Below are 25,101 nucleotides of genomic sequence, written 5' to 3' on the forward strand. Positions count from 1 at the left end.
CGCCCCCGAGGCCACGCCCCCGCCCTTTGTCCCACTTCCCGAGGGCTGCGCGCCCCACTCCGCACGCGGCCCGCGCACTCCTCCCGCCTGCCCCGGGTTTTCTCAGTCGCCGCATCCCGTAGGAACCAGAGGTGCCACCGCCCGCCGGGGCGACGGGCTGGGGGAGATGGCAGCGTGCCACGCGAGCGCCCTCTCTCCTCACGTCAGTTTTTAGACTTCCCCTGTTTGCAAACCGAGAGAATTTGAACAGCCCGTATCCACCCTACCCCCGGCTCCTCTAACCCCTGGCCCCTAGCGGGTAATAAGTGTCTCCCTTCATCCCCGCTTGCGGGAACTAGAGAAAGCGCATCTAGGTGCCTGGGCGCCGAACACCTAACGCCCCCGTCTGGGAGACGGGCGGCCGCGGGCGGATTGGCCGGGGCCGGCGGCTGCGCAGACCGCTGGGCGGAGGCTCAGCACGCTTAGCCGGAAACAGGAGCAGTTCCGGTACGCGGCGGGGCGGGGCGTGGAGAGGTTGGGGTCGGGTCGGGGCGGGTCGGGTGCAGCGAGCGGGCGGGGGTAGGGCGCTCTCGGGTCCTCGATTCGGCCTTCGGATGAGCCGCAATATTTTCCTTATATGATCAGGTGCCGTTGCTACTTGCGCGGAGCCTGAGAGGATTATGAAACTGTGGCAGGCGAGGCGGGGCCGGGGGATCCGGGGCAGCGGGTTGGGCGGGTAGGGGGCGAGGGCCGGCGTGTGAAGCTAGGCAGGAGGGAGGTTTAGGGAGGCCTCTGCTGCTGTAACTGCGACCCCTGGCCGATGATGACGTGACCACTGCGCAATCTGAGTTCTGGGAACCAGGTGATGGAGTGTGTTCTGAGAACGGACTGAGGCTGGGCGAGCAGGAGGCGGCAGGGGCAGAGGAGACGGTTAAGGAGGCGGCCAGGATGCCTGGGGCTTGGATCCAGCGCGTGGGAATGGGTGGTGGGCGGCCTGGATGCTTTCTCTGAGTAGTCAGCGAATGCCTGCCTCAGAATCCTGTTGTTCAAACGCTTTGGTGGCCTTCTCGCAGTGTTTTTTGAAAAAAATCCAGATTTTTATTATGAAAACTTTCAAACATACAGAAAAGTAGAAAAATTTGCACAGTGAACACAGGTATCAGTCACCTAACTCTATGATCGTTAACATGTTGCCATATCTGCTATATTACATCTATGCACCTGTTCCTCTGTCAAACCATATTATTATTATTGTATGTATATCTTTTTATTTCAGAGTATCATGGTGGTACAAACATTTTGATTTTGTGCAGTTTGAGTCAAAGTTATATGTGTGCCCATCACCAAGACAGTGTGCATTGTACCCATTCGGTGTGAATTTACCCGTCCACTCCTCACCCCTCCCACCTACTTGGTTTCCCTTGGGTTTTACTACTATATGTGCACCTTGGTGTAGAGCAGTTAGTTCCAATTTAATAGTGAGTACATGTGGTATTTGTTTTTCCATTATTGTGATACTTCATTTAGAAGAATGGTCACCAGTTCAATCCAGGTTGTTACAAAAGGTATTCCTTTTTTTAATGGCTAAGTGGTACTTCATAGTATACATATACCACATTTTATTAATCCACTCATGTATTGATGGGCACTTGGGTTGATTCCACATTGTTGCGACTGTGAATTGTGCTGCAGTAAACATTCGAGTGCATGTGTTTTTCTGATAAAATGATTTTTTTCCCTTTGGGTAAATACCCAGTAGTGGGATTGCTGGATCAAATGTTAGATCTACTTTTAGTTCTTTGAGGTATCTCCATACTATTTTCCATAGAGGTTGTACTAGTTCGCAGTCCCACCAACAGTGTATAAGTGTTCCCTTCTCTCCACATCCACACCAGCATCTGCTGTTTTGAGACTTTTTGATAAAAACCATTCTCACTGGAGTTAAGTGATATCTCGTTATGGTTTTGATTTGCATATTTGCATTTCCCTGATGATTAGAGACTTTGAGTATTTTTTCATGTTTATTGTCCATTAGTCCATCTTCTTATGAAAAGCTTCTGTTTGTGTCTTTTCCCCACTTTTTTATGATGTAGTTTGATTTTTTCTTGCTGATTTGTTTGAGTTCTTTGTAGATTCTGGTTATCAACCCTTTATAGGATGTATAGCATGCAAATATTTTCTCCCATTCTGCAAGTTGTCTATTCACTCTTTTGATTGTTTCCTTGCCTACACAGAAGCTTTTTAATTTTTTGTTAATTTTTATTGTTGTGATTGCCTTTGGGGTCTTCTTCATAAATTCTTTGCCTAGGGCGATATCTAGAAGAGTTTTTCCAACATTTTCTTCTAGGATTCTTCTAGTTTCGTGCATTAGGTTTAAGCCTGTTATCCATTGTGAATTAATTTTTATGAATGGTAAGAGCTTTGGATCCTGTTTCAGTCTCCACATGTGGGTGTCCAATTTTCCCAGTACCATTTATTGAATAGGAATTTTTTTTTCTTTTTTATTTCAGCATATTATAGGGGTACAAATGTTTAGGTTACATATATTGCCCTTGCCCCACCCGAGTCAGAGCTTCAAGCATGTCCATCCCCCAGATGGTGCACACTGCACCAATTAGGTGTGTATATACCCACCTCCTCCTCCCCCCTCCCATCTGCCCAACACGCGATGAATGTTATTACTATATGTGCACTTAAGTGTTGATCAGTTAAAACGAATTTGATGTGAGTACATGTGGTGCTTGTTTTTCCATTCTTGGGATACTTAGTAGAATGGGTTCCAGCTCTATCTAGGATAATACAAGAGGTGCTAGATCACCATTGTTTTTTGTGGCTGAATAGAACTCCATGGTATACATATACCATATTTCATTAATCCACTTGTGTATTGACAGCACCTGTGTTGTTTCCACATCTTTGCAATTGTGAATTGTGCTGCTGTAAACATTCTAGTGCAAATATCTTTTTTATAGAATGGCTTTTGTTCTTTTGGGTAGATGGGATTGCTCGATCAAATGGTAGTTCTGCGTGTATCTCTTTGACGTATCTCCATATTGCTGTCCACATAGGTTGTACTAGTTTGCAGTCCCACCAGCAGCATATGAGTGTTCCTGTCTCTCTGCAACCACACCAACATTTATTCTTTTGGGACTTTTTTGTAAAGGTCATTCTCACTGGAAATAAGTGATATCTCATTGTGCTTTTGATTTGCATTTCCCTGATGATTAGAGATGTTGAGCATTTTTTCATATGTTTGCTGGCCATTAGTCTGTCTTCTTTTGAAAAGTTTCTGTTCATGTCCTTTGCCCACTTTTTGATAGGGTTGTTTGATTTTTTCTTCCTGATTTTCCTCAGTTCCATATAGATTCTGGTTATCAACCCTTTATTGGATGTGTAACATGCGAATATTTTCTCCCATTCTGTAGGTTGTTTGCTCTTGTTATAGTTTCCTTGGCTGTGCAGAAGCTTTTTAATTTGATCAGGTCCCATTTATTTATTTTTCTTGCTGCTGTGATTGCCTTTGGGGTCTTCTTAATAAATTCTTTGCCTAGGCCAATGTCTCTAAGAGTTTTTCCAACATTTTCTTCTAGAATTCTTATAGTTTCATGCCTTAGGTTTAAGTCTGTTATCCACTGTGAGTTGATTTTTGTGAGAGGTGAAAGGTCGGATCCTGTGTCAGTCTTCTACATGTGGCTATCCAGTTTTCCCAGCACCATGTATTGAATAGGGATTCTTTTCCCCAGTGTATGTTTTTGTCTGCTTTGTCAAAGATTAGATGGCTATATGAGGATGGTTTTATATCTGGGTTCTCAGTTCTGTTCCATTGGTCTATGTCCCTGTTCTTGCGCCAGTACAATGCTGTTTTAGTTACTATAGCCTGTTAGTATAGCTTGAAGTCTGGTAAATTGATGCCTCCCAATTTGTTCTTTTTGCTTAAGATTGCTTTTGCTGTATGGGGTCTTCTCTGGTTCCATACGAATCGTAGAATTATTTTTTCTAGATCTGTGAAAAATGATGTTGGCATTTTAATAAGGATAGCATCGAGATCCTTTGGGTAGTAGATCACTTTGGGTAGTATAGACATTTTAACAGGAATTCTATTTCTTCCTGATTGAGCCTAGGGAGGCTGTGTGTTCCTAAGAATGTGTCCATTTCCTCTACATTTTATAGTTTATGTGCATAGAGGTTTTTATAGTATTCATAGATGATATTGTTAATCAAGCCAGAGGTATGTCAATTTTATTTTTTCAGAGAACCAACTTTTTGTTTTATTAATCTTCCATATGATTTTTTTATTATCAATTTCATTTAGTTCTGCTCTTATCTTTGTTATTTCATTTCTTCTGCTGGTTTTGGGGTCTGTTTGCTCATCCTTTTCCAGTTCTTTGAGATGATTCATTAGATTGTTTATTTGTGATCTTTGTATCTTTTGGATGTAGGCATTTATGGATATAAATTTTCTTCTCAGCACTGCTTTAGCTGTGTCCCACAGATTTTGATAACTTGTGTCTCCTTTGTCATTTAGTGCAAGGAATCTTTTGATTTCCATCTCGATTTCCTCCTTAATGAAATAATTGTGCAACAGAAGGTTGTTTAGTTTCTATGACTTTGTGTAGAGATGAGAGTTTCTGTTGGAGTTGATTTCTAATTTTATTCCACTGTGGTCTGAGAAGATGCATGGTATAATTTCTATGTTTAAAATTTTTTTTTGAGACATGCCTTGTGGCCTACAGTATGGTCAGTCATAGAGAATGTCCCATGAGCTGATGAGAAAAACGTATATTCAGTGGTTTTGGTGTAGAATGTTCTGTAAATGTCAGTCAGGCCCATTTGTTCTAGAATTATGTTTAAGTCCATTGTTTCTTTGTTAATTTTCTGTTTGGAGGATCTGTCCTGTGCTGTCAGAGGGGTGTTGAAGTCTTCAGCTATTATGGTGTTGCTGTTTATCATTTTGTTTAGACCAAGTAGGATTTGCTTTATGAATCTGGGTATACCTGAGTTAGGTGCATAAATATTTAGAATTCTTATGTCTTCTTGTTGAACTGTACCCTTCACCATTATATAGTGACCCTCTTTGTCTTTCATTACTTTTGTTGATTTGAAGACTAAGTTACCTGAAATCAAAACTGCCATGCCAGCTTTCTTTTGGCTTCTGTTTGCTTGAAATATTATTTTCCATCTCTTAGCCTTGAGTCTGAATGAGTCCTTATGGGTTAGATGTGTTTCCTGAAGAGAGCAGATACTTGGCTTGTGTATATTTATCCATTCAGCCAGCCTATGTCTCTTTAATGGGCAGTTCAAGCCATTCACATTTATTCAGAGAATTGATAAATGGAGCAGATTTCAGTTCATCCTGTTGAGTTGAGCTTTGTTGCTTTGTTTTCTCTCTTGAGCCATCGTGGAATCTGGCCTTTGACTTTTAGCTTTTGGGTGATTTTACTTTTGTGAGTGTTTATTGTGTTGATCCATGTGTAACATGGTTTTGAGTACTTCCTGGAGGGCAGATCTTGTCTTGTTGAATTCCCTTAGTCTTTGCTTATCTGAGAAGGTCTTTATTTCTGCTTTGTATACAAAACTTAGTTTTGCAGGGTACAAGATTCTAGTCTGGGCATTATTCTGTTTGAGAAGAGTGAGAATGGGTCCCCAGTCTCTTCTTGCTTGTAAGGTTTCAGTTGAGAAGTCTGCTGTTATTCAGATGAGTTTTCCTTTGTAGATTACCTCCTTCTTTTGCCTTACAGCTCATAGGAGGGCCTCTTTGGTGGTTATTTTGGTCAGTGTGATGATTGTGTGTCGTGGTGTCTTCCTGTTTGTGATGAATCTCCCAGGAGTCCTTTGAGCTTCTTGTACTGGATATCTAGATTTTTAGCAAGGCCTGGGAAATTTTCCTCTATTATATCTTCAAATAGCTTACCCAACCTTTGTGTATTTTCTTCTTCACCCTCAGGGATCCCTATGATTCTTGTGTTAGGCTTCTTCACATAATCCCACATTTCTTCTGGGCTTTGCTCTTTTTTCTTATTTTTCTGCTCTATCCCTGTGACTGACTTATTTAATTGAAAGGTGTTATCTTCAATTCCTGAGATTCTTTCTTCTGGTTGATCTACCGTGTTCTTGCAGCTTTCCACCGTGTTTTGTAATTCCTTGAATAAATTCTTCATTTCCAGGAGTTCAGTTTGATTTTTCTTTAATATTTCAATTTCTTTAGTGAATTTTTCTTCTAAGTCCTGGATTTTTTTTTTTTTGTGGTTTCTTTGTGTTGGTTATCCATTTTTTCTTGCATATCATTCAGTTTTCTTAGAATCCATGTTTGAAATTCTTCTTCTGTCATTTTAGTGTTCTAAATTTGGTTGATGTCCATTGCTAGAGAGCTGGTGTTCCCCTTTGGGGGTGTGCTTTCCATTTGATTCTTCATACTTCCATTGTTCTTTTGCTGATTCTTTCCCATCTAAATCAGCTGTTGCTTCTTATACACCCTGTTTAGTCTCTGAGCCAGTAGGTGGTGTTTGTGGGTGAGATTCAACCACACTGTATCTGATGAGTCAGTAGATGCAGTAGAAGGATGTGCAGAATGACCTCCTTGTCAGCAGGTGGCGCTTGTTGGGAGGAGCAGGCTGCAGTGCTATTTTTGGGTCCTCTAACCAGCTCTTGTTCCTCTGGAGAGGCACTCTAGTGCCTCAGGTGGTGGGTGGGACCCTGGGACTTCCAGGTGTGTCCTTATTCTCCATTTCAGCGAGGGCTCGTGCAGGAGAGAGGCTGGGCAGAGCTGGGTTGGGTGAGCCTGCCCTCTAGGTCCACAAATGCTGTTCGCAGAGGTCGAAGGTCTGTTCTCTGCTTCTGGGCAAAGCTGCCAGGGAGAGGCTGAAATAGCTCCACTCTGGGGGAAAGGCTATGTGTGGGGGTGGGGCTGTCTGAGACCTGCAGTCTTGAACAGGCCTCGCTCCTTCCCCCTTCCCCTATCTGCAGTTTCTTCCAGGCCTCTGCCAGCAGGCAGGACCTCAAGCCAGTGGATCTCCCTTGCCTGAGATGGGGACTGGTAGGTTCCCTACCCAGGATCTCAGACTGGACTGGGCACATGGCCTTCCTGTGGAAGGAGGGTTGCCCCTCAAGTACACTGATCTGCCCCTGAAGGCACACATACCTCAGTAGGCTCATTCACAAATTTCCCTTCTGTGCCCCTGGGCAATGTGATCGAGGCCTGAGTGTATGGGATCTCATCTGCGGGCCTGTGTCCTGGGCCCTGGAGATCAATCCCTGACCCTGCCAGGGAGAGGAGTGCTGGTCTCAAGTCACCCACATGGTGCCCAAGCTGGATTGATGTCTTTCTGCCTCAGGATTTACCCTGCTCTCCTGGAGTCCAGGCAAGCAGCGCCCGGGAGGGCTGGCGGGTAGGGAGCTCACAGTCTGAGTATCCCTCAGTCCACTGTAGGGCCCCAAAAGGAAAGGTCCCACTACCTGCAGATGCCCCCGGGTGGTGGCTAAATTGTCTCTCTCAGCAGCCACGGGCAGGGAAGGGGAAGGGGAGAATGAAGCAATATGGCACCTGCCGATGGGCTTGGGTCTGCAGGCCGAGAGGTGCTCCGAGGAAGCAGGGAGCCTGGTGTCCTGTCCGCAAGATGCTCATGGCTCACTGGCGGCAGCTATCTCTGGGCTGGTGTTAGCAGGTCTCTCCAACCACTCAGGAGCCCACCAGCAGTCCGAGATGCAAGGGAGAGGAAATTTAACTGCTCCACCTACCGTTATTGCGGGTCTCCAAGCCTCTTGGGGGGCCTTTCTTTTTCCAGTTCTCTGTAACTTCTTCCCGTGGAGTCTCCTGAAGTTTCAGGCACCCTTCCTTCCGACCCTCGTCTGATCTATGTCTGCCTGTTTGTTTTGTTTCAATTTCTTCTAAAATCTGTCTTTCTTGCAGAGATAGTCTGGCTAGCAGTTTTTCTCACCCACCATCTTCCGACCAACCTTGAATAGGAATTCTTTTCCCTAGTGTATGTTTTTGTCTGCTTTGTCAAAGATTGGATGGCAATATGAGGATGGTTTTATATCAGGGTTTTCTGTTCTGATTCATAGGTCTATGTGTCTGTTTTTGTGCCAGTACCATGCTATTTTGGTTACTGTTGTCTTGTAGTATTAGGTTGAAGTCTGGTAAAGTGATGCCTCCCAGCCTCTTGCTAGGTTAACCAAAAGCAGAAAATAAAGGACTCTAATAAGCCCAATCAGAATTGAAAAAGGAGAAATCACAACTGATACCACAGAAATACAAAACATCATCTTGGAATACTATAAAAATATCTATGCATGTAAACTTGAAAACATGGAGAAAATAGACAAATTCTTGGAAGCACGCAGCTTCCTTAGGCTCTATCAGGAAAAAATAGAATTCCTGAACAGACCAATACCAAGTATTGAAATTGAAGTAGTAATAAAAAATCTTCCAACAACAAAAAAGTCCTGGACCAGATGGTTTCACACCTGAATTTTACCAGACCTTCAAAGAAGAACTGGTACCTATACTACAGAAATTATTCCATAACATCGAGAAGGAAGGAATGCTCCCCAGCTTGTTCTGTGAAGCCAATATCACCTTGGTATCAAAGCCAGGAAAGGACACAACAAAAAAATTGTAGACCAATATCTCTTACTAATATAGATACAAGAATTCTCAATAAGATCTTGGCAAACCAAATTCAGCTGCACATCAAAAAATAATCCACCATGACCAAGTAGGCTTCCTACCAGACATGCAAGCATGGTTCAACATATGCAAATCTGTAAATGTAATTCACCATATAAATAGAAGCAAAAACAAAGTCCACATGATCCTTTGAATAGATGCAGAAAAAGCATTTGACAAAATCCAGCACTCTTTTATAATAAGAACGCTTAACAAAATAGGCATAGAAGGAACTTCCTCAAAATTATATAAGCCATATATGACAAACTCACAGCCAACATGATACCAAATGGGGAAAAATTGAAAACATTTCTACTTAGAACTGGAACCAGACAAGGTTGCCCACTATCACCACTTCTATTCAGCATAGTGCTGGAAATCCTAACCAGAGCAATCAGATGAGAAGGAAATCAATGGTATCCAAATGGGGAAAGAAGAGAGCAAACTATCACTCTTTGCTGACAATATGATCTTATATCGAGAAAACTCAAAAGATTCTGCCAGGAGACTCCTGGTATTGATAAACAAGTTCAGTAAAGTTTCAGGTTACAAAATCAATGTACACAAATCAGTAACATTCATATACACCAACAACAGTGAGTCTGAGAATCAAATCAAAGACTCTATGCCTTCCACAATAGCAACAAAGAAAATAAAATAGCTAGGAATATATTTAACTAAGGAGGTGAGAGACCTTTACAGGAAGAATTACAAAACACTGAGGAAGGAAATTGCAGAGGACATAAACAGATGGGAAAACATATCGTGCTCATGGGTCAGCAGAATCAACATTATTATTAATAAAACATCTATATTACCCAAAGTGATCTACAGATTCAATGCAATCCCCATTAAAATCCAATGCCATTTTTTGCAGATCTAGGAAAAATAGTTCTTCACATCGTATGGAACCTGAAAAGACCCCAAATAGCCAATGCATCCGTAAGCAATAAGAACATATTATTTTTATTTGTTTTATTTTTATTATTTTAATGCAGACCTTAGTACACTATACCCTGTGAACACTTTGACCTGCATTAGAGTTGAATATTCATTTACAGTTCTTTTTAATTTCCAAAATTAAAATTTCCATGTAGTCAAATGTACAAATATTCAATTGAATGAGGTTCACAAATGCATACACTCTTGTATGAACTCTTCTATTCAGTTTGCCCTCCACATATTTAAGAAAAGTTAAATATCACAATTTCCCACTCAATACCCTGCAAATCACCATCAGCAAGTCTTTCAAAATTTACTGTGTTTTCTCTAATTAGAAATGTCACTAATGAGTGGATCCTAAAACCATTGAGTGAAAGGTTTACATGTATTAAAATATGCAAATTTACATAATCTCTAAGTATCAGGAAGAGGAAGAGGTACCTTTACAATGGAAAAATCTTGTGGGTATTACCTTAATGAAATGATCAAGCTCATTAACATCATTGATAATGGGACAAACTGACATCATGTACCCCCTTGCTACACTGAAAGTACAAGCTCACTTCTGTAGAATTTCTTCTGAAAATATCTGATCTGAATCTCATTATAAGGAAATGATAAGAAAAATCCAAATTGAGGGACATTCTGTAATAAACCGACCTGAACTCTTTAAAAATGTCAATGTAAAAAAACACTAAAGGCTGGGAATAGCATCAGATTAAAGGAGACTGGAGTGTAACAATTAAACCTAATGTGGGATCCTTAATTGAAACCTGGATTTAAAAATAAAAAACTATGAAGGGCAATATTGGGACAATTGGGGACATTTAAATATAAATTATATATGAGGTAGTAGTATTGATGTTAATTTTCATGGTTATGATAATTATCATTATTTAGGAGACTGTCCTTTGTTTTTAGGAGATACAAACACATATTTAGGGGTGAAGACTCATGATGTCTGCAACTAACTCTCAAAAGACTCAGAAATAAATGCATTTGTATACAGTCATGCATTATTTAATGGTGGGGATGCATTCTGAGAAATGCATTATTAGGTCATTTCGTTGTTGTGCAAACATCATTGAGCATACTTACAAAAACCTAGGTGGTATAGTCTACCACACACATAGGCTACATGGTACAGCCTTGCTCCTAGGTTACAAACCTGTACAAGTTACTGTACTGAATAGTGTAGGCAAGTTTAACACAATGGTCAGTGTGTATCTACACAAATCTTTTTTTTTTTTTTTTTGAGACAGTCTCACTCTGTTGCCCAGCTAGAGTGAGTGCCGTGGTGTCAGCCTAGCTCATAGCAACCTCAAACTCCTGTGCTCAAGCAATCCTCCTGCCTCAGCCTCCTGAGTAGCTGGGACTACAGACATGTGCCACCGTGCCCGGCTAATTTTTTCTGTATATATATTTTAGCTTTCCGTATAATTTCTTTCTATTTTTAGTAGAGACGGGGGTCTCGCTGTTGCTCAGGCTGGTCTCGAACTCCTGACCTCGAGCGATCCTCCCACCTCGGCCTCCCAGAGTGCTAGGATTACAGGTGTGAGCCACCGCGCCTGGCCTCCTACAAACCTAAACATAAAAAAGGCACAATAAAAGTATAATCTTATGGAACCACCATCATATATACAGTCTGTCATTGACAGAAACATGTTATACAACGTGCAATGCATGACTGTGCACTAGCAGAGAAAGAAAGCAGATTTGGCAAAACATTATCAATTGAGGAATTCAAACGAAGAGTATACAGTACTTTTTTTTTTTTAATAGATGGGGATCTCACTATGTTGCCCTGGCTGGCCTCAACCTCATGGGCTCAAGCAATCCTGCCTCAGCTGGGACTGCAGGTGTGCATCATATTGTTCTATTTTTACAACTTTTCTGTGTTAACTTTTTCAAAGTGATGGTTGGGAGGAAAAGTGTCCTTTAGGTAAGCTACAAAATTCATCGAAACAAATTATTCTGTAAAATAGTAATTTTCATGTTTAATCTAACTGTTTAAGCAGGTATATGTATATTAAAATGAGTTATTTTATACTTTTTTTGGTCTAGATGGAGAACCTTTAATGAGATGTAAAGTTATTGTTCTACCCTTAGACATTTAATTTTTAATATTTTTAGAAATGCAATATTTCTTTCTGTACTTACTTTTGGGGAACAAGAAGAAAGGCAAAATGTTAGAATAAGACTGGCACTCAGTGAATCTACTATTGTAGATCTGTAAATTCTAGCATTAATGTTTTATCAGGTTTTCAGAAACATCCAGCCTCAGCCCCATCCTCCACATTTTCTGGGTAATTTTTCTGTGTTTACACAGTTTCCCTTGCCTTCTATAACACTCAAAATTGATGGTAGCTTAAGGAGCAGTGACTTTAGAAGTTTCAGTAATGAAAACTGGGGAAAGCTGATGAAGTCAGTAGGGGCTAGGACAATCTTTTAAAATGAGGATATGAATCTGAGTGAAACAAGTGAATTTGCCGTTCTTAGTAGCTTGGAAAGTTATATGTGTGCTTACTGTTTTTTTTCTTTCTTTCTTTTTTTTTTTTTTGAGACACAGTCTCACTCTGTTCCCCAGGCTAGAGTGCTGTGGCGTCAGCCTAGCTCACAGCAACCTCAAACTCCTGGGCTCAAGCATTCCTCCTGCCTCAGCCTCCTAAATAGCTGGGACTACAGGCATGTGCCACCATGCCCAGCTAATTTTTTGTATATATTTTAGTTGTTTGGCTAATTTCTTTCTATTTTTAGTACAGACGGGGTCTTGCTCTTGCTCAGGCTGGTCTCAAACTCCTGAGCTCAAACGATCCACCCACCTCGGCCTTCCAGAGTGCTAGGATTACAGGCATGAGCCACCGTGCCCGCCATGTGTTTACTGTTAATTGAACTGCTTTGGCTAACATGTCAATATTTGTTAATTAAAAGGCTAATATTTATTAGCTTGGTTGTGATTTTGTCCATATAACAAATACCTACTCTTCAGAAAATTCAAGTTGCCGAACCAGAACATCAAGTGAACAAAACGAAATGTAGACAGAAAGTAATGCAGCCACTGATTTGCCAAACTCCCTCATTTTAAGTTTACCCTAAGTCTTGGTGTGTTCCCAGTAGCCTTAAGGTATTGTCTGAAACTTCGATGAAAGATAAATGTTTTCCTTCTCTGCTTGTTTGAAAGATATTTACAGTGTCTATATTCTTAGCAAACCTTAGTTAGAATTTCAGTTAGTAATGTAACCATAGGCAAAGGCTCCTTGGGTCTAAGTTTACTCTGCAAAATACTAATATTGGTGGCAGGAGACAACACTGTAGCCAAACACCTCCAGAAACTTGCCTACAGCTGAACAAGCTGGGTTTCATGTTTCTTGCAACAAGGGAGACTGCGCACCATGGGTACGCCTCAGGGGACTGTGGGACAGCTCGGTAAGAGGGTGTTAGGATTTGGGCTGTTAGGTGATTTGGAGAGGCTCCAAAGAAGCAAGAGTACTGCCAGGAAATAGGAGCAAGAGGCTGATTGGATATCTTAATATCACCTTATCTCGAAAGAGGGAAGATTAGAACGAGGCTAAAGGTGCACCTGGGAGAGGGCATGTTTGGTACTGTGTGGTTCACACGGTAATCTTGTTTTTGTCTCTGCCTAGACAAAATTATGACATGGTCTTGTTTCGTCTCACTTCATCACAGTGACAGAATGACATTGTACGTTTTGTAAGATTGTTCACGTGCAAACGAACATGGCCCAGCAGGTAGCAGCAGGCCAGGTTGTGAGTGTCAGCCAGTCCAGATGTCAGGCTGCTTTTGTCTGTCTGAGCTGTCACTAGGCCAGTGTGTCTCGTATGAGACCTGGCTCTTTCCAGACATGGTTTTCCTGCTGAGGCTTTGGAGACAGGCCTAGACCTGGCTGAGTCGGGGGGTGGGGGGGGGGGCTTTCCTCAGGTGAGGGTATTCTTTGGTCAGCCGCTCAGAAAACAGGTGACTCTGACCTTAGATTGGAGCTGGGTTCATGAGGCAACTTTTCACTAAACAGTGTACAGCAGGTCCTCAAATAACGTTGCTTCACTCAGTGGCGTTTCATGATACAGTTGAGAGGGGGGAAAAATCCCTTCCTAGCCAGGGCCACTGTGTGTGTGGATTTTGGCACCTTCTCCCTGGATGTGTGGGTTTTCTCCAAGTCCTCCGGTTTCCTCCCACATCCCAAAGCTGTGCACTGTAGGGGCTGGGCCTAGAAGAAAGGATGGATGGATGGATGGAAAGAACATGAGCAAGGTGAATGAAGGGTCAGGCGAAAATGCCTGCTGGAAGCTGCTTGTTTGCTGAGTGCAAAGGTCAGCTGAAAACAGCTGACCTGTATGGAGAGAAAGGATGGATGGATGGAAAGATCGTGAGCAGGTGAATGAAGGGTCAGGCGAAAACACCTGCCCGAAGCTGCTTGTTTGCTGGGTAAAGCTGACCTGTATGGAAGTTGTTAAAGAAATTGACAAACGGCCCCGACCCTTTGCACGTGTCCTTGGAAATAGAAATGGGGAGGAACTTAGCTGAGGAGGCCATTTTCTCCTTTAGATTTGGTCTCTCCCTTTCTCTCTAAACACTATGTGTTCTGAGTAGTTACTCATTCCTTCACTACCGAGCTCAGCGGAAAAGCAGCCGCAACGAGTGGGGACCCAGATCTGATTCAGGAATCCGCGCGTGCAGTGAGCGTCTTCCTCTCCGGACTACAAGGGGACTCATCCCGGTAAGGACAGTCCCGCCCCCACCCTCCCCCGCTGCTTTGGGAAAGGGACCCACATGTATAGTTCAGAAGGGATTTTCAATATGGGGCAGCACCTGACAAGAAATCAGCAAATGTATCTGCGCACTTTGCAACAGCTTAAAAGCTGCCTGGTGTTGTGTCGAACCAAAAGCTTTGCAGCAACTCTTATGCTCAGTAAGACAGCCTTGCCCCTGGCTCCGAGATGAGGGCACGTTAGATTCAGAGCTCTGGGAACAAGTAGCGAAGACTCAGGGGGTTCCAGTGTCTCTTGCCGTGTTAACTACATGGAGTCTGGTGTGAACAGCACTGACTGCCTTGCATATTCCTGCGCGGTCTAATCCATTGGAACCCGCTCCTCCTCCTCTGCCTCTGCTCTGCTGGAGGAGCCGGCATCCCCTGCCATAAAGTTCCCGAATCCTAAGCCATTCTCTCCACTGTCGCCTTCTGTGGCTCCTCAGCAAGAGCAGCTACCTCCCTCCTCTTCCTCCCCCTCTCAAAGAGGATCTCCTGGCTGTTGCCGGACAGCATGGTGGTCCTATGCACCACGATGCAGTCCTTTCCAGGTCTATAAAGAATTAAGAAAAGAGTGTTCAGGATTGTGGTCTCCAAAGTCCTTTTACCGTTGGCATAGTTCAGGCTATAGCAGTTGGCTACGTGATGGTCCCCTGGGACTGGAAGACCGTGGTTCAGGCCGTAGTCACCCCGGCCCAGTATAGTGTTTTTGTATTAGAATATAAGGAGGCTTGCATGGCACAAGCTGTGGAAACCCCGGGGAACCTAATCCCTATTGGAGTAGAAATGCTTTTAGGGGAAGGCCAATATACCGCGCCTGATCAACAGGCATGTCGGGACTGGCAGTTGTTTACTCAATGCTCTCAAATAGCTGTGCAGGCCTGGAAAAAGAGGCCTGATGAAATGGAAAGTACAGGCTCTTTCGCTGCCATTCAACAGCATTCTACTAAGCCCTGTACTGAATTTATTAACAGACTGTAGCTGAGCATTGAAAGACAGGTAACTAATCTGGAGATTTATTAATCCACAAACACATCATCTTACTGATGCATTAAAGGGTGATCCAGATCCATCTTCACCTGGTAACATCTCTGGCATTATAGGAATTCCATGATATCAATGAAGCCCTTAATCATTGACCCAGACAAACCTGCTCTTTTATTGCTCTTCAATGCCCCCTATCTCCAGCTGCTCTTACGGGCCAATTAACACTGCACATGCTCCTAGGAATGGCTATTTCTACCTCGCTCTCCCTCCAAAACCTTTTCTCCCCTTCTGGATCACTTTGCCCCTTTGATTAAGGATGCTGTCTTACACAACAATTGCTTGGATTAGATCCACACACTATATATCTCCCTATTTCTAAAAACTGCTTCAAAGCAACTTTACATAATTCCTTACTTTGGCAATCAGCCCTTGCAAGTTATGTAGGTTCTTTCCTTCCGTTCCCCCTCCGACAAGCTTCTCTCCACTCTCTTCTTACTTCCTGTACAACTGTTTGCAAAACTCTCCCCTACACATCTTCCTGCCACCTGGACAGTATCCATAGATGGCTCAGGACGACCATCTAAAGCAGGAATTGCATGGAAAGACTGATTGGAAATACTTATCCACCTCTGGTTTTCCCTCCACTCAAGAAGCAGAATTGGGAGCGCTTGTATTAGCTTTAAAAACATTTCCATACAAAAAGAGGGACAATGTGGAGGCCGGGCCTAGAAGAAAGGAGGATGGATGGATGGAAAGAACGTGAGTCCGGTGAATGAAGGGTCAGGCGAAAACACCTGCCCAAAGCTGCTTGTTTGCTGTGCAAAGATCAGCTGAAAACAGCTGACCTGTATGGAAGTTGTTAAATTAACAAATGACCCTGACCCTTTGCACATGTCCTTGGAAATAAATACGGGAAGGAACTTAGCTGAGGTGGCCATTTTCTCTTTTAGGTTTTGTTCTCTCCCCTTCTCTCTAAACACCATGTGTTCTGAGTAATTATTCATTCCTTCGCTACCGAGCTCAGGAGTGAAAAAGCAGCCGCAACAGTGCACGTTGGGTGAGTTGGTGTGGCCACATGGTCTCAGCGGGGTGGGGCTGTATGTGAGAGGGCCCTGCGATGGGACAGTGGCCTGTCCAGGGTGGGTTTCCACTTGCCACCCTGAGCTTCAGGGACAGGTTCTGGTCAGCCACAACTCTGAACTGGGATAAGCAGGTAAAAGATTTGTTTTATTAACATTTCTTCAATGCATAGCTCACGTTTATTTCAACATTTAATACTAGAAGAGTTTGGGTCTTTATTTTTTTATTTTTTTTTTGAGTTTGGGTCTTTAATTACAAGTTTGGTGATGTTTTGTGACCAGAAATATGCTGTAGGAGCTAAACTCTTATTTATGTCAATTAGCCTATGGTAAAATTGGCTTCCTTACACATCGTTTTGATTAAAGCTGGAGTTTCCCAGAATCTATCAACAACGTTACGTGAAGATTAACTATAATGTGAGCGTTTCTGCATCATGAAATATTTCAGTAGTGGTTGCTAATGATGGGTGATCAAGGGCACCATCCCTGGAGATGTTGTATAAATCTGGGTGAGGCAGGTTATGTGAATTTAAAAGATTTCCAGGTGATTTTGATGTGTGTTTCTATATAGATGTTCAGTTTCTGAGAGCTCTGCCCCACTGGTCAATTTTTCTGTCTGCCAATCCCACACATCTTAATTTCTCAAGTTTTATAAAGAGCCTCTATAGCTGCTAGGGAAAGTCTTATCTTTGGGCCTTTGCTCTTCCATGTACATCTTAGAACGAGCTTGTCAGTTTTCAAAGAAAAACAGTATTGAGATTTTGATTTCTAATGTACGTATCAACTTGGGAACAGCTGACCACCTTTTTGTGGTGTGGAGTCTTTATCCACATACATAATTTCTCCATTATTTGTCATCACTGTTTTTCATTTTATATTTCTCCATACAGATCTTGTAAATACTTTCCATGCCATCTCTACCATGTGCTATGTTGTATGATTGGCTCTATCTCTGGGCTCTTTATTCTGTTTCCTTGATCTACTAGCCTTTTCCTACACCAAAACTGCCTTGAATTCTATAGCTCTAAGTAACTGCTCAATGAGCCTTGTTATCTTATGGGGAAAGTTTTCACCCCAACTCCAGCTTTTGGACCCTAGTGTGCCCACCCCTGTTTTAAATGATCATGATGCATGTTTGAATATAGGCTCCAGAATGAAGTTTCTCCAGAAAGCATCAAAAATAAACTTTTCAGCCAATGTGTAGCTGCAGAGCTTTAAATTTTTAGATTTGGCACACCACTTTATTCAAAAGTATTTATTTCCACAAATTGTTATCCAGTGACTATTACAAGCATTTTTCTATAAACAAAGGTGTAGTTTACAGATTTGTTCAAAATGAAAAAATATTTTCAGGAGTAGCAATTCTTCTGTAGGTTCGATTTACCCCAGAATATGATGTGAAGTCTTTCAGCGAGACAGACCTTCATCTAAACAGTTGGTGGGAAAATGTTAGATCCAAGTCTGGAATATTCTGATACAGTGCCACTTTAGAAAATAACAATTTCATTTCTGATTGATCCCCTTTATTAGAAATTTAAGGAAAAACAATGTATATCTAATGGCCTCTAGAATAAAAAACCCCCATCCTATGTTTTATTGTCATTGGCATTAACTTCTAAGTTTCTATACCTCCTAATTCTAATTATGGCACCAATGTGTACAAAAAGTGAATTATGGTTATTTGGCTCATGCAGCAAATTAATCTGAGAAATTGACCATAAATATTTAGTGAAGAAAAACTGTAGGGTCCTGCCCCATGCTGTCACATTTTAGTAACCAATGTAGTCATGTGGGCCTTATACAAATGCTTCAATTTAGGATACCCTTGCTGCCCTTAATAGGGTCAAGTGTATGAAACAACTTACTTTACACAAAAGAAATGGATTCTCATTTGTTACTATAATCTTAATGCATTAAGGCTCTAAGTAAATATTTGATGAATTGATGGTGTCAGGGTTAATTATTTTCTAAATTTTCCAAGCTCCTAGTTTGTACAAGAGCCCTAAAAGTTAGTACTAGGAAAAACTAAGAGAAGCAAATCCTCCTGACATGCACCATGGAAAGGGACAGAAAAAGGGCTACCTTTGGATCTAATCTGCTTCCTAGGTGAGCCTGCAGGTAGCAAAACTCTCACTGCAGGGATGGTGGCACGGGGAGAACGCATACAGGTCTCGTGCTTGCCAGCTCCGCCAATTCCTGTGTACATTCACATTACCATAGGTCAACAGGCCCAACACTTAAACTGGTCTGTAAATATGATTCTTAAGTGACCTTTAAAATGCTTCTAATGTATTAAAAGGACAGATCAGAACAGCACAATGTTACATTGAACATTAAAAATCTTCCCACAACATGTATTTCAGAGAAACAATTGATAAGTCAGTACTTATTAGCTGCTGAAGGCACATAGTGAGAAAAGTGTCAACTAAACTTTAAATATTAAAAGATACCTAATGCAGAGTTTAAACCTTTATATTGAATTAGGTTATTTAAGTCATTACTGACTTCATGTTAGAAAGTGAGCTGAACTTTTAAAAATGCAGAGAATAAAAATGCTAACAAGTTTATGGACGTTTCCTTAAAGATGCTTCTTGCCTCCAAGTATTAAATAGGATGCATCTAAACATTAAGTAACCAATTATATATTTTATTTAGTCATTTACGAATTATGTGGAGTTCCAGTGAAATACCCTTACTCCTGCCATTTTGTAGGCTAAGTAGAGAACGATAAGGTCCCACTCTTGTTAATTCTAATTGCTAAGTTTATTCAGTAGCCCTTGGCACCTAGTGAATAACCAGTGACAGCAGAGAGTGGGGATCCAAAGCGATGGTGTAAGATAAGGACAGTAGGCCATTGTATTTATGGAATCACTGTATGTAAAAACTCCTTCATACTCTAAAAAGGCATTTTTGGTTGTCCTTAAGATTAAGGATAGTCCTTACATGACAGATGGTTTCAAATTAACGTGCATCAAAAAGCAAATTATACTTCATAAACCACCTTAAAGAGGTAGCCACAAACCCAATTGTGTTAGACTGGCCCTTTCAAAGTCAGTGTGTGGGTCAAAGGGTAAGTGTGGACATCAGTGAATATGTAACTATAAGAACGCAGAGAGAGGCACAGCTCTGTGCAGAGACCCAGGGGGAGCCAGGAATGTTTAATGCCCTCAGTGACTGATTTGGACATGACTGTCAGCGGCCTTAACCCAGGTGCTGTGCTTTGTTCGGGCCCCAGCAGGTGAGAATGACTGAGGAAGCTGAGCTCTAAGGGCATAGTATGCAGGACTGCTGAGGGCTTGAGGGGTGTTGTATGCCCAAGAACCTCATTAAATTGGCTGGTTGAGGAAAAGAAGGTGATGGTGGGGTGTTCTATTTCCATTTCATGGAGAAATCATCTTTTTCACTGTAACAGAGGCTGTTCTATGATTTGCAAACACCATCTGTTCCTGTCACGGGAACAGCATGCTGTTACCAAGAAATATGGAAAAATAAATGGGTAGACAGAATATATAAGGTGTTGTAGTCCACTGCTGGCTGTGGAAGAGTCCAAAAAACAAAAAATTCTAAGCCTGGTCTATCACTACTGAATACTTTTTTTAAATCTTTATTTCATTGCAGAGATACTTAGTGATTTTTTGTGGTGAATCTGAAAAATGTTAAATAACTTGTAAAGGGAGAGTTGACCTAAACTATTTTATTCTTTATGGGATTTTTTTCCCCCTAAACCTTTGTATAATAATAATCACTGAATGGTTTATTTTAAAAGGTTTTTCAAATGATCTTATTCTCAAGCTGAAGTTTGTTTTCCTTGACTATTTTGGTTGTCTGGAAGAGTATTTAATGATGTGCGATGCTCTTAGTGGAGGTTATGGCTTTGACTTGTTTAGTTTTTGTATCTAGAAATAAAACAAGAGGTGTTATTCTTTTCTAATATTTAGCTTGTACAGATTTTTGTGAAAGTTTTGTTGGACTTGGTAAATGTATGGATTAGCATGAGAAACAAGTAGTATTTGTGTTATGCTAAAAATGCTGTCCCAAATTTCAAAGGGGAGCAAAACTCTTCCACAAACCAAAGACAACATAAAAGGGTTTGTACACATCAGGGATTGGGACTTCTAATTTCACTTTAGAAACCAATACCCACAATGTTTGGTTTAGAAGTCAATTACACCATTGTCTTTGTATCACCAGCCCTTAAATACTTTCTGGAAACTTCTCAAAAGGCCCAGACCTGTATTTTTTTTTAAAAAACATACCACCAACTCTTCCACGAGTTTGTCAGCCTGGGGAAATGTCAATATATGCCATTATCAGGGTTATTAGTAACATTATTAAGTCTTGGGAAGGCAATTTATGTGACTTACACATTTTTAAATATTTTAACTTGGACATTCTCCATTTCTATGGCCATGGGTACTGGGCTGGGGGCTGTGGATTATGACGTGTATTTGTTAGATTGAAATCAAACTTAAAAAAACTTCCATATTTCAAGTGCTTTTATTCTGAGCAGTAGGTACAAAAAATAATGAGATGTATCTTATGCTGGATAGTTCAGTATGCGCCACAGGCTCTCAATCTCTGTTCTGCCTTTAAGCTTTAACTGATGCTTGAATTCACTTTACTGGATATGCTTCCTTCTTGCCATCACTGGGTACAGCAAGCTAATGTTAGAAATGGGCACCTTCAGACTTCATTGAGGAACTCCAGGTTGAGACAGGCTGGGATGTGGATTGAGTCCATGGTCAGAGAAGACGGATTAAATGGAAACAAAACGGGAAACATGTGCTTGGAGTCTAACAGCAGTTGCTGAGGGTCATTGCGCTCTTGTAGTTGTGCCTATGGGGAACAGTAAAACCAATTCTTAGTATACGTGCTAAATTGGCATATATCGTGGACAGATTTCTAAGAAAACTAAGTAAGAACTGAGGACCAGGAGAATGTGGTCTCCCTGAGGTACTTAGTAGGTAGACAAGCTGTGGTTTAGGCTTGGCAGAGACCAGGTGCCTATAAGCACTCTTCCCATTCTAGCATTCTTTAAAAAATTTTCCATTTGAAAGAATATAAAAATACATCTCCAGTACACATGAATTCAGCAAGGTGCAGGATTTAAAATCAAACAAAAAGGAGTTGTATGTATTTCCATACACTAGCAATAAACAATCAGAAGGAAAATAATTCTATTTGCAGCAGCATCAAAAGGAATATAACACTTAGGAATAAATTCAGCCAAGAAGGCATAAGACTTCTGAAAGAAATGGAAAGACATCCCCTGTTTATGTATTAGAAGAGTTAATATTGTTAAGAGGATACTACTTAAAGCAATCTACAGATTCAATGCAATCCTTATCAAAATCCCAATGATTTTTTTTTTTTTTTTTTTACAGAAATAGAATCCTAAAATTCTTTGTCCTTAATTCACTAAACCCTTTTTAGTCTTTGCATATGTGTAATCATCGGAGAAATGTACCCCTGTTTGAGTCACTGCAGTGTGACTATCATCTTGGTGACAGTTACATGTAAAGGTCACTTAGCCAAAATCACCTGGGGCTCAGCTTGAGGAAGCTCATCTTTAAGTAGAAAAATCCCATCATTTTAAGAAAAGGCAGAGTGAAATAATCACTTCCCTAATATGTTTTCTTTCAAGGGCTAATACTATAAGAGCCCAAATCGTCGTCTTAAAAGAACATGTCTTAGTTCCATTTGTGGGTAGGGTTGATATTCTACTGTGTTAATTCCATTTGGTGCTATGGTTCAGTAACATGCCAGTGGCAAATGAAACGATACCTAGACTAGCTCTACAACTGGAGAGGCAGAGCTTATAAAAGTTGAGTTTTCTATGTGTATATAAATAAGTTATTCATGGGGGGATATGATTCATATTTACCTAAACAGAAAGCCTAGAAATGTAAGGTCTTCTACCATATAATGTAACCAGTATATGTTAATAAAGAGAAGGTTAAAACCTATATTTTCAGTTTCTATTATAGTTTTAGACTAGGACTTTATAAAATTAGTATTTTAAAACTCACCTGGATTGTTCGTATAAAGGCCACTGTTACCCGTTCTTCAAATTCATTCAAAGGAGTATAAAGGTTTAAAATTTTGACAATCTGTTGGATTAAAAACAAAATTTAGCACAGAGCTAAATGAACATGAGACAACCTTTGAATTTTAAAGAATATATGACACTGGTACAAGAGTATAATCTTCTTTCGACAGGACCCATATGGTAGATGGGGCTGCACTAACATTTGCACTAAGAGTCCCCAACCAGCAACCTAGAGCCCTCAGCTTTGCCTGGGGGACCTGAGCCCTCTTACCACATCTATGTCCCCAACGCACCCACCTGTGTCACCCTGAATGCTTGATGGTATAGATAACAAGGAGTTTAGAAAACTGGAGCCTTGAAATCCTTAGCCTTTTATCTACAGGGTGGGCCAAAAGTTGCCATACGTAGGGAAAATGGGAAATTGTAGCTAACTGTAGCTTTACTTACAAAATACTTATTACAAAATCTTACAAAATTTTTCCTTTGTATGGAGACTTTGGGGACACCCTGTATTAATACTACTTTTAAAGGCTTCTTCCAAAGTGTACTGGGGATCTTACCTTAGATGAGTAGAGGTCTTATTTAATAACACCTATCCACCAACAACCACACCCCCACCAAAAAAAAAAACCCATTTACAAATAAAAGATTATCGCCTGTTCAAATAAAATTTCATCTGCCTGCCAACAGTTTGGGGAAATAGCCTGCCCAAATGCAATGCTAGCTGCATTCTAGAAGTAAACTTATGAAAGTGAAAGGCATTTTAAAGAGGTAGGGAGGAAGTTTGAAAACTTTCAGTAGATTTACAGAAGGGAGTTTTTGTAACAATTTCATACTTAACCTTTTAGTAGTTAGTGGAGGAGGGTAAAGAAAGGCATGTTTACTTTGCTATACTGAGTTTGGATTTTGTTTTTTAGGTGCTCAGGAAGATGCATCATTTGATTTGGAAAAGACTTGTCAAATTTCCTTGTGCTGGTCGCTGTGGCCCATTTCCAAGTACGCACATTCATGATGGAAGGCAAAGTCTCCCTGCATGTGGACAGGATTTACCTTTCCAGAGGCTGGAATATATCTGCAACTGAGACGGTATAAGTTTTGGGGGGGAAAGGAAAGAAACATGTCTCTAGGTTCCTTTTTTTTTTTTTTTTTTTTTTTTGAGACAGTGTCACTTTGTTGCCCTGGCCAGAGTGAGTGCCGTGGCGTCAGCCTAGCTCACAGCAACCTCAAACTCCTGGGCTCAAGCGATCCTCCTGCCTCAGCCTCCCGAGTAGCTGGGACTACAGGCATGCGCCACTATGCCCGGCTAATTTTTTCTCTATATATATTTTAGTTGGCCAGATAATTTCTTTCTATTTTTAGTAGAGATGGGGTCTTGCTCTTGCTCAGGCTGGTCTCGAACTCCTGACCTTGAGCGATCCACCCGCCTCGGCCTCCCAGAGTGCTAGGATTATAGACGTGAGCCACCGCGCCCGGCCTTCTAGGTTCTTAATGACTTCATTTGAAGCAATGTAAATGGAGTGTGAGTAGAAATGTGACCATATTGATATTATAGTTGTAAAGAAAGCATTTTTTTTTTTTACAATAAGAAAGCAAATGCCTGAGGCTGCCAATTTCTGAAAATTTTTAAGTTTCTAAGTAAGAAACATTTCAGAATTCATGGTTGTTACCTAAACCTTGATGTTTTAGGGGTGCACTACCTTATCTTACGTGAGCAAGAAGATTTACTAGAAAACGGCATCTTGTTGCACAGACCCCAGTGGTCTTTGGTTCACCTGGGAATATCCCATGAGCTGCCACCTTCAGACTGGTATGATTACAGATAGATAACGGATTTCAAACAGAAGCTGGGCTTGCTCAGGGTACCATGGTCAACAGAGGTGTAGAATGACCGTACCTGCTGGGTGCTGAGGGAGGTACACAGGGAACAGATGGCCTCTGCGTCCTCTTGGGTTTTCTTCTTTAATTGCAGGAGTTGGGCTGCTTGGATCAGAGGTTCCATGGTCTGAACTGCTCCACTCTGGTGAAGGTTTCTTCCCCGGAGCCACTCCTCAAGTTGACTGATGTTGTACCTTAGCCACGAGTAAAGAGTGAACTGGGTTAGGCTCGTCCTTCTAATTCACTGGGATGAGGACCCCAGTGTTGCAGGCTAGTTGCAACTAGTCTCATCATTCTCCTCACCTTAATTACCTCCTGTGGTTAAAAGCTTGACAAGTGCCTGGCACTATTTGTTGAATAGAGAATGAATAAATCAATGAGTGGCTGCCTAAAATCAAGCCAAGATGAAATACCTGAAGTGTCTACATAAGTTAGTGGGGAAAAATAGGCATTAAATATGTTGAATTAAAACAATTTATATTTAACAGTTTGCAAACATCTTTATGCTTCTATGGAGCCTTCATGCCTCTTAACTCATTGATTGTTCCGACCAATCCACATTGTATTTACAGTCTTAAAGTATGTAAATGTCTTTAAGCTTGGAACTGAGTTGTCTACCAAGTCACCAGGTCAGTGTTTGATGGGTTTCACCAACGCATAAAAAGGTGGTGGAGTTGAGTCACGGACTGACTGTGGCAAGGCCCACCAGATGTGGATTTCGCTTTTAGAAACAAGTGTGTTGTGTTCCGATTCTAGCTCC

At 41.4% G+C, this 25,101-nt stretch overlaps 1 protein-coding gene, 1 long non-coding RNA gene and 2 other non-coding genes across 9 annotated transcripts in view; 3 read left to right on the forward strand and 1 right to left on the reverse strand.

Moving 5' to 3' along the window:
* The first annotated feature begins 60 nt into the window (after positions 1 to 60).
* LOC123621944 lies at positions 61 to 24,946 on the forward strand. Of its 5 annotated transcripts, none has more exons than XR_006729337.1 (5): positions 61 to 253; positions 14,223 to 14,321; positions 16,289 to 16,395; positions 23,384 to 23,552; positions 24,153 to 24,946. It is a non-coding gene; the product is annotated as an uncharacterized LOC123621944 (long non-coding RNA). The 5 variants fall into 5 exon arrangements; XR_006729336.1 differs by lacking the exon at positions 61 to 253 and adding an exon at positions 11,406 to 11,445; XR_006729338.1 differs by lacking the exon at positions 61 to 253 and adding an exon at positions 13,946 to 13,978.
* Positions 567 to 700, forward strand: LOC123621988. Its single transcript, XR_006729366.1, has one exon. It is a non-coding gene; the product is annotated as a small Cajal body-specific RNA 17 (non-coding RNA).
* Positions 794 to 876, forward strand: LOC123621984. Its single transcript, XR_006729362.1, has one exon. It is a non-coding gene; the product is annotated as a small Cajal body-specific RNA 18 (non-coding RNA).
* MYO5B (myosin VB) overlaps positions 20,896 to 25,101 on the reverse strand; it is a 264,377-nt gene continuing 260,171 nt past the window's right edge. For both annotated transcript variants that reach the window (XM_045528029.1, XM_045528028.1), the window contains 3 exons: positions 24,361 to 24,535; positions 22,447 to 22,527; positions 20,896 to 21,253 (listed from right to left, as the gene is read on the reverse strand). In XM_045528029.1, coding sequence (XP_045383985.1) covers positions 21,101 to 21,253; positions 22,447 to 22,527; positions 24,361 to 24,535 — 409 coding nt within the window. In that variant the 3' untranslated portion in view covers positions 20,896 to 21,100. The remainder of the gene's footprint in view (positions 21,254 to 22,446; positions 22,528 to 24,360; positions 24,536 to 25,101) is intronic.

Source organism: Lemur catta, chromosome 16 (genome assembly GCF_020740605.2).
Source record: "Lemur catta isolate mLemCat1 chromosome 16, mLemCat1.pri, whole genome shotgun sequence".
NCBI classification, from domain to species: Eukaryota; Metazoa; Chordata; class Mammalia; order Primates; family Lemuridae; genus Lemur; species Lemur catta.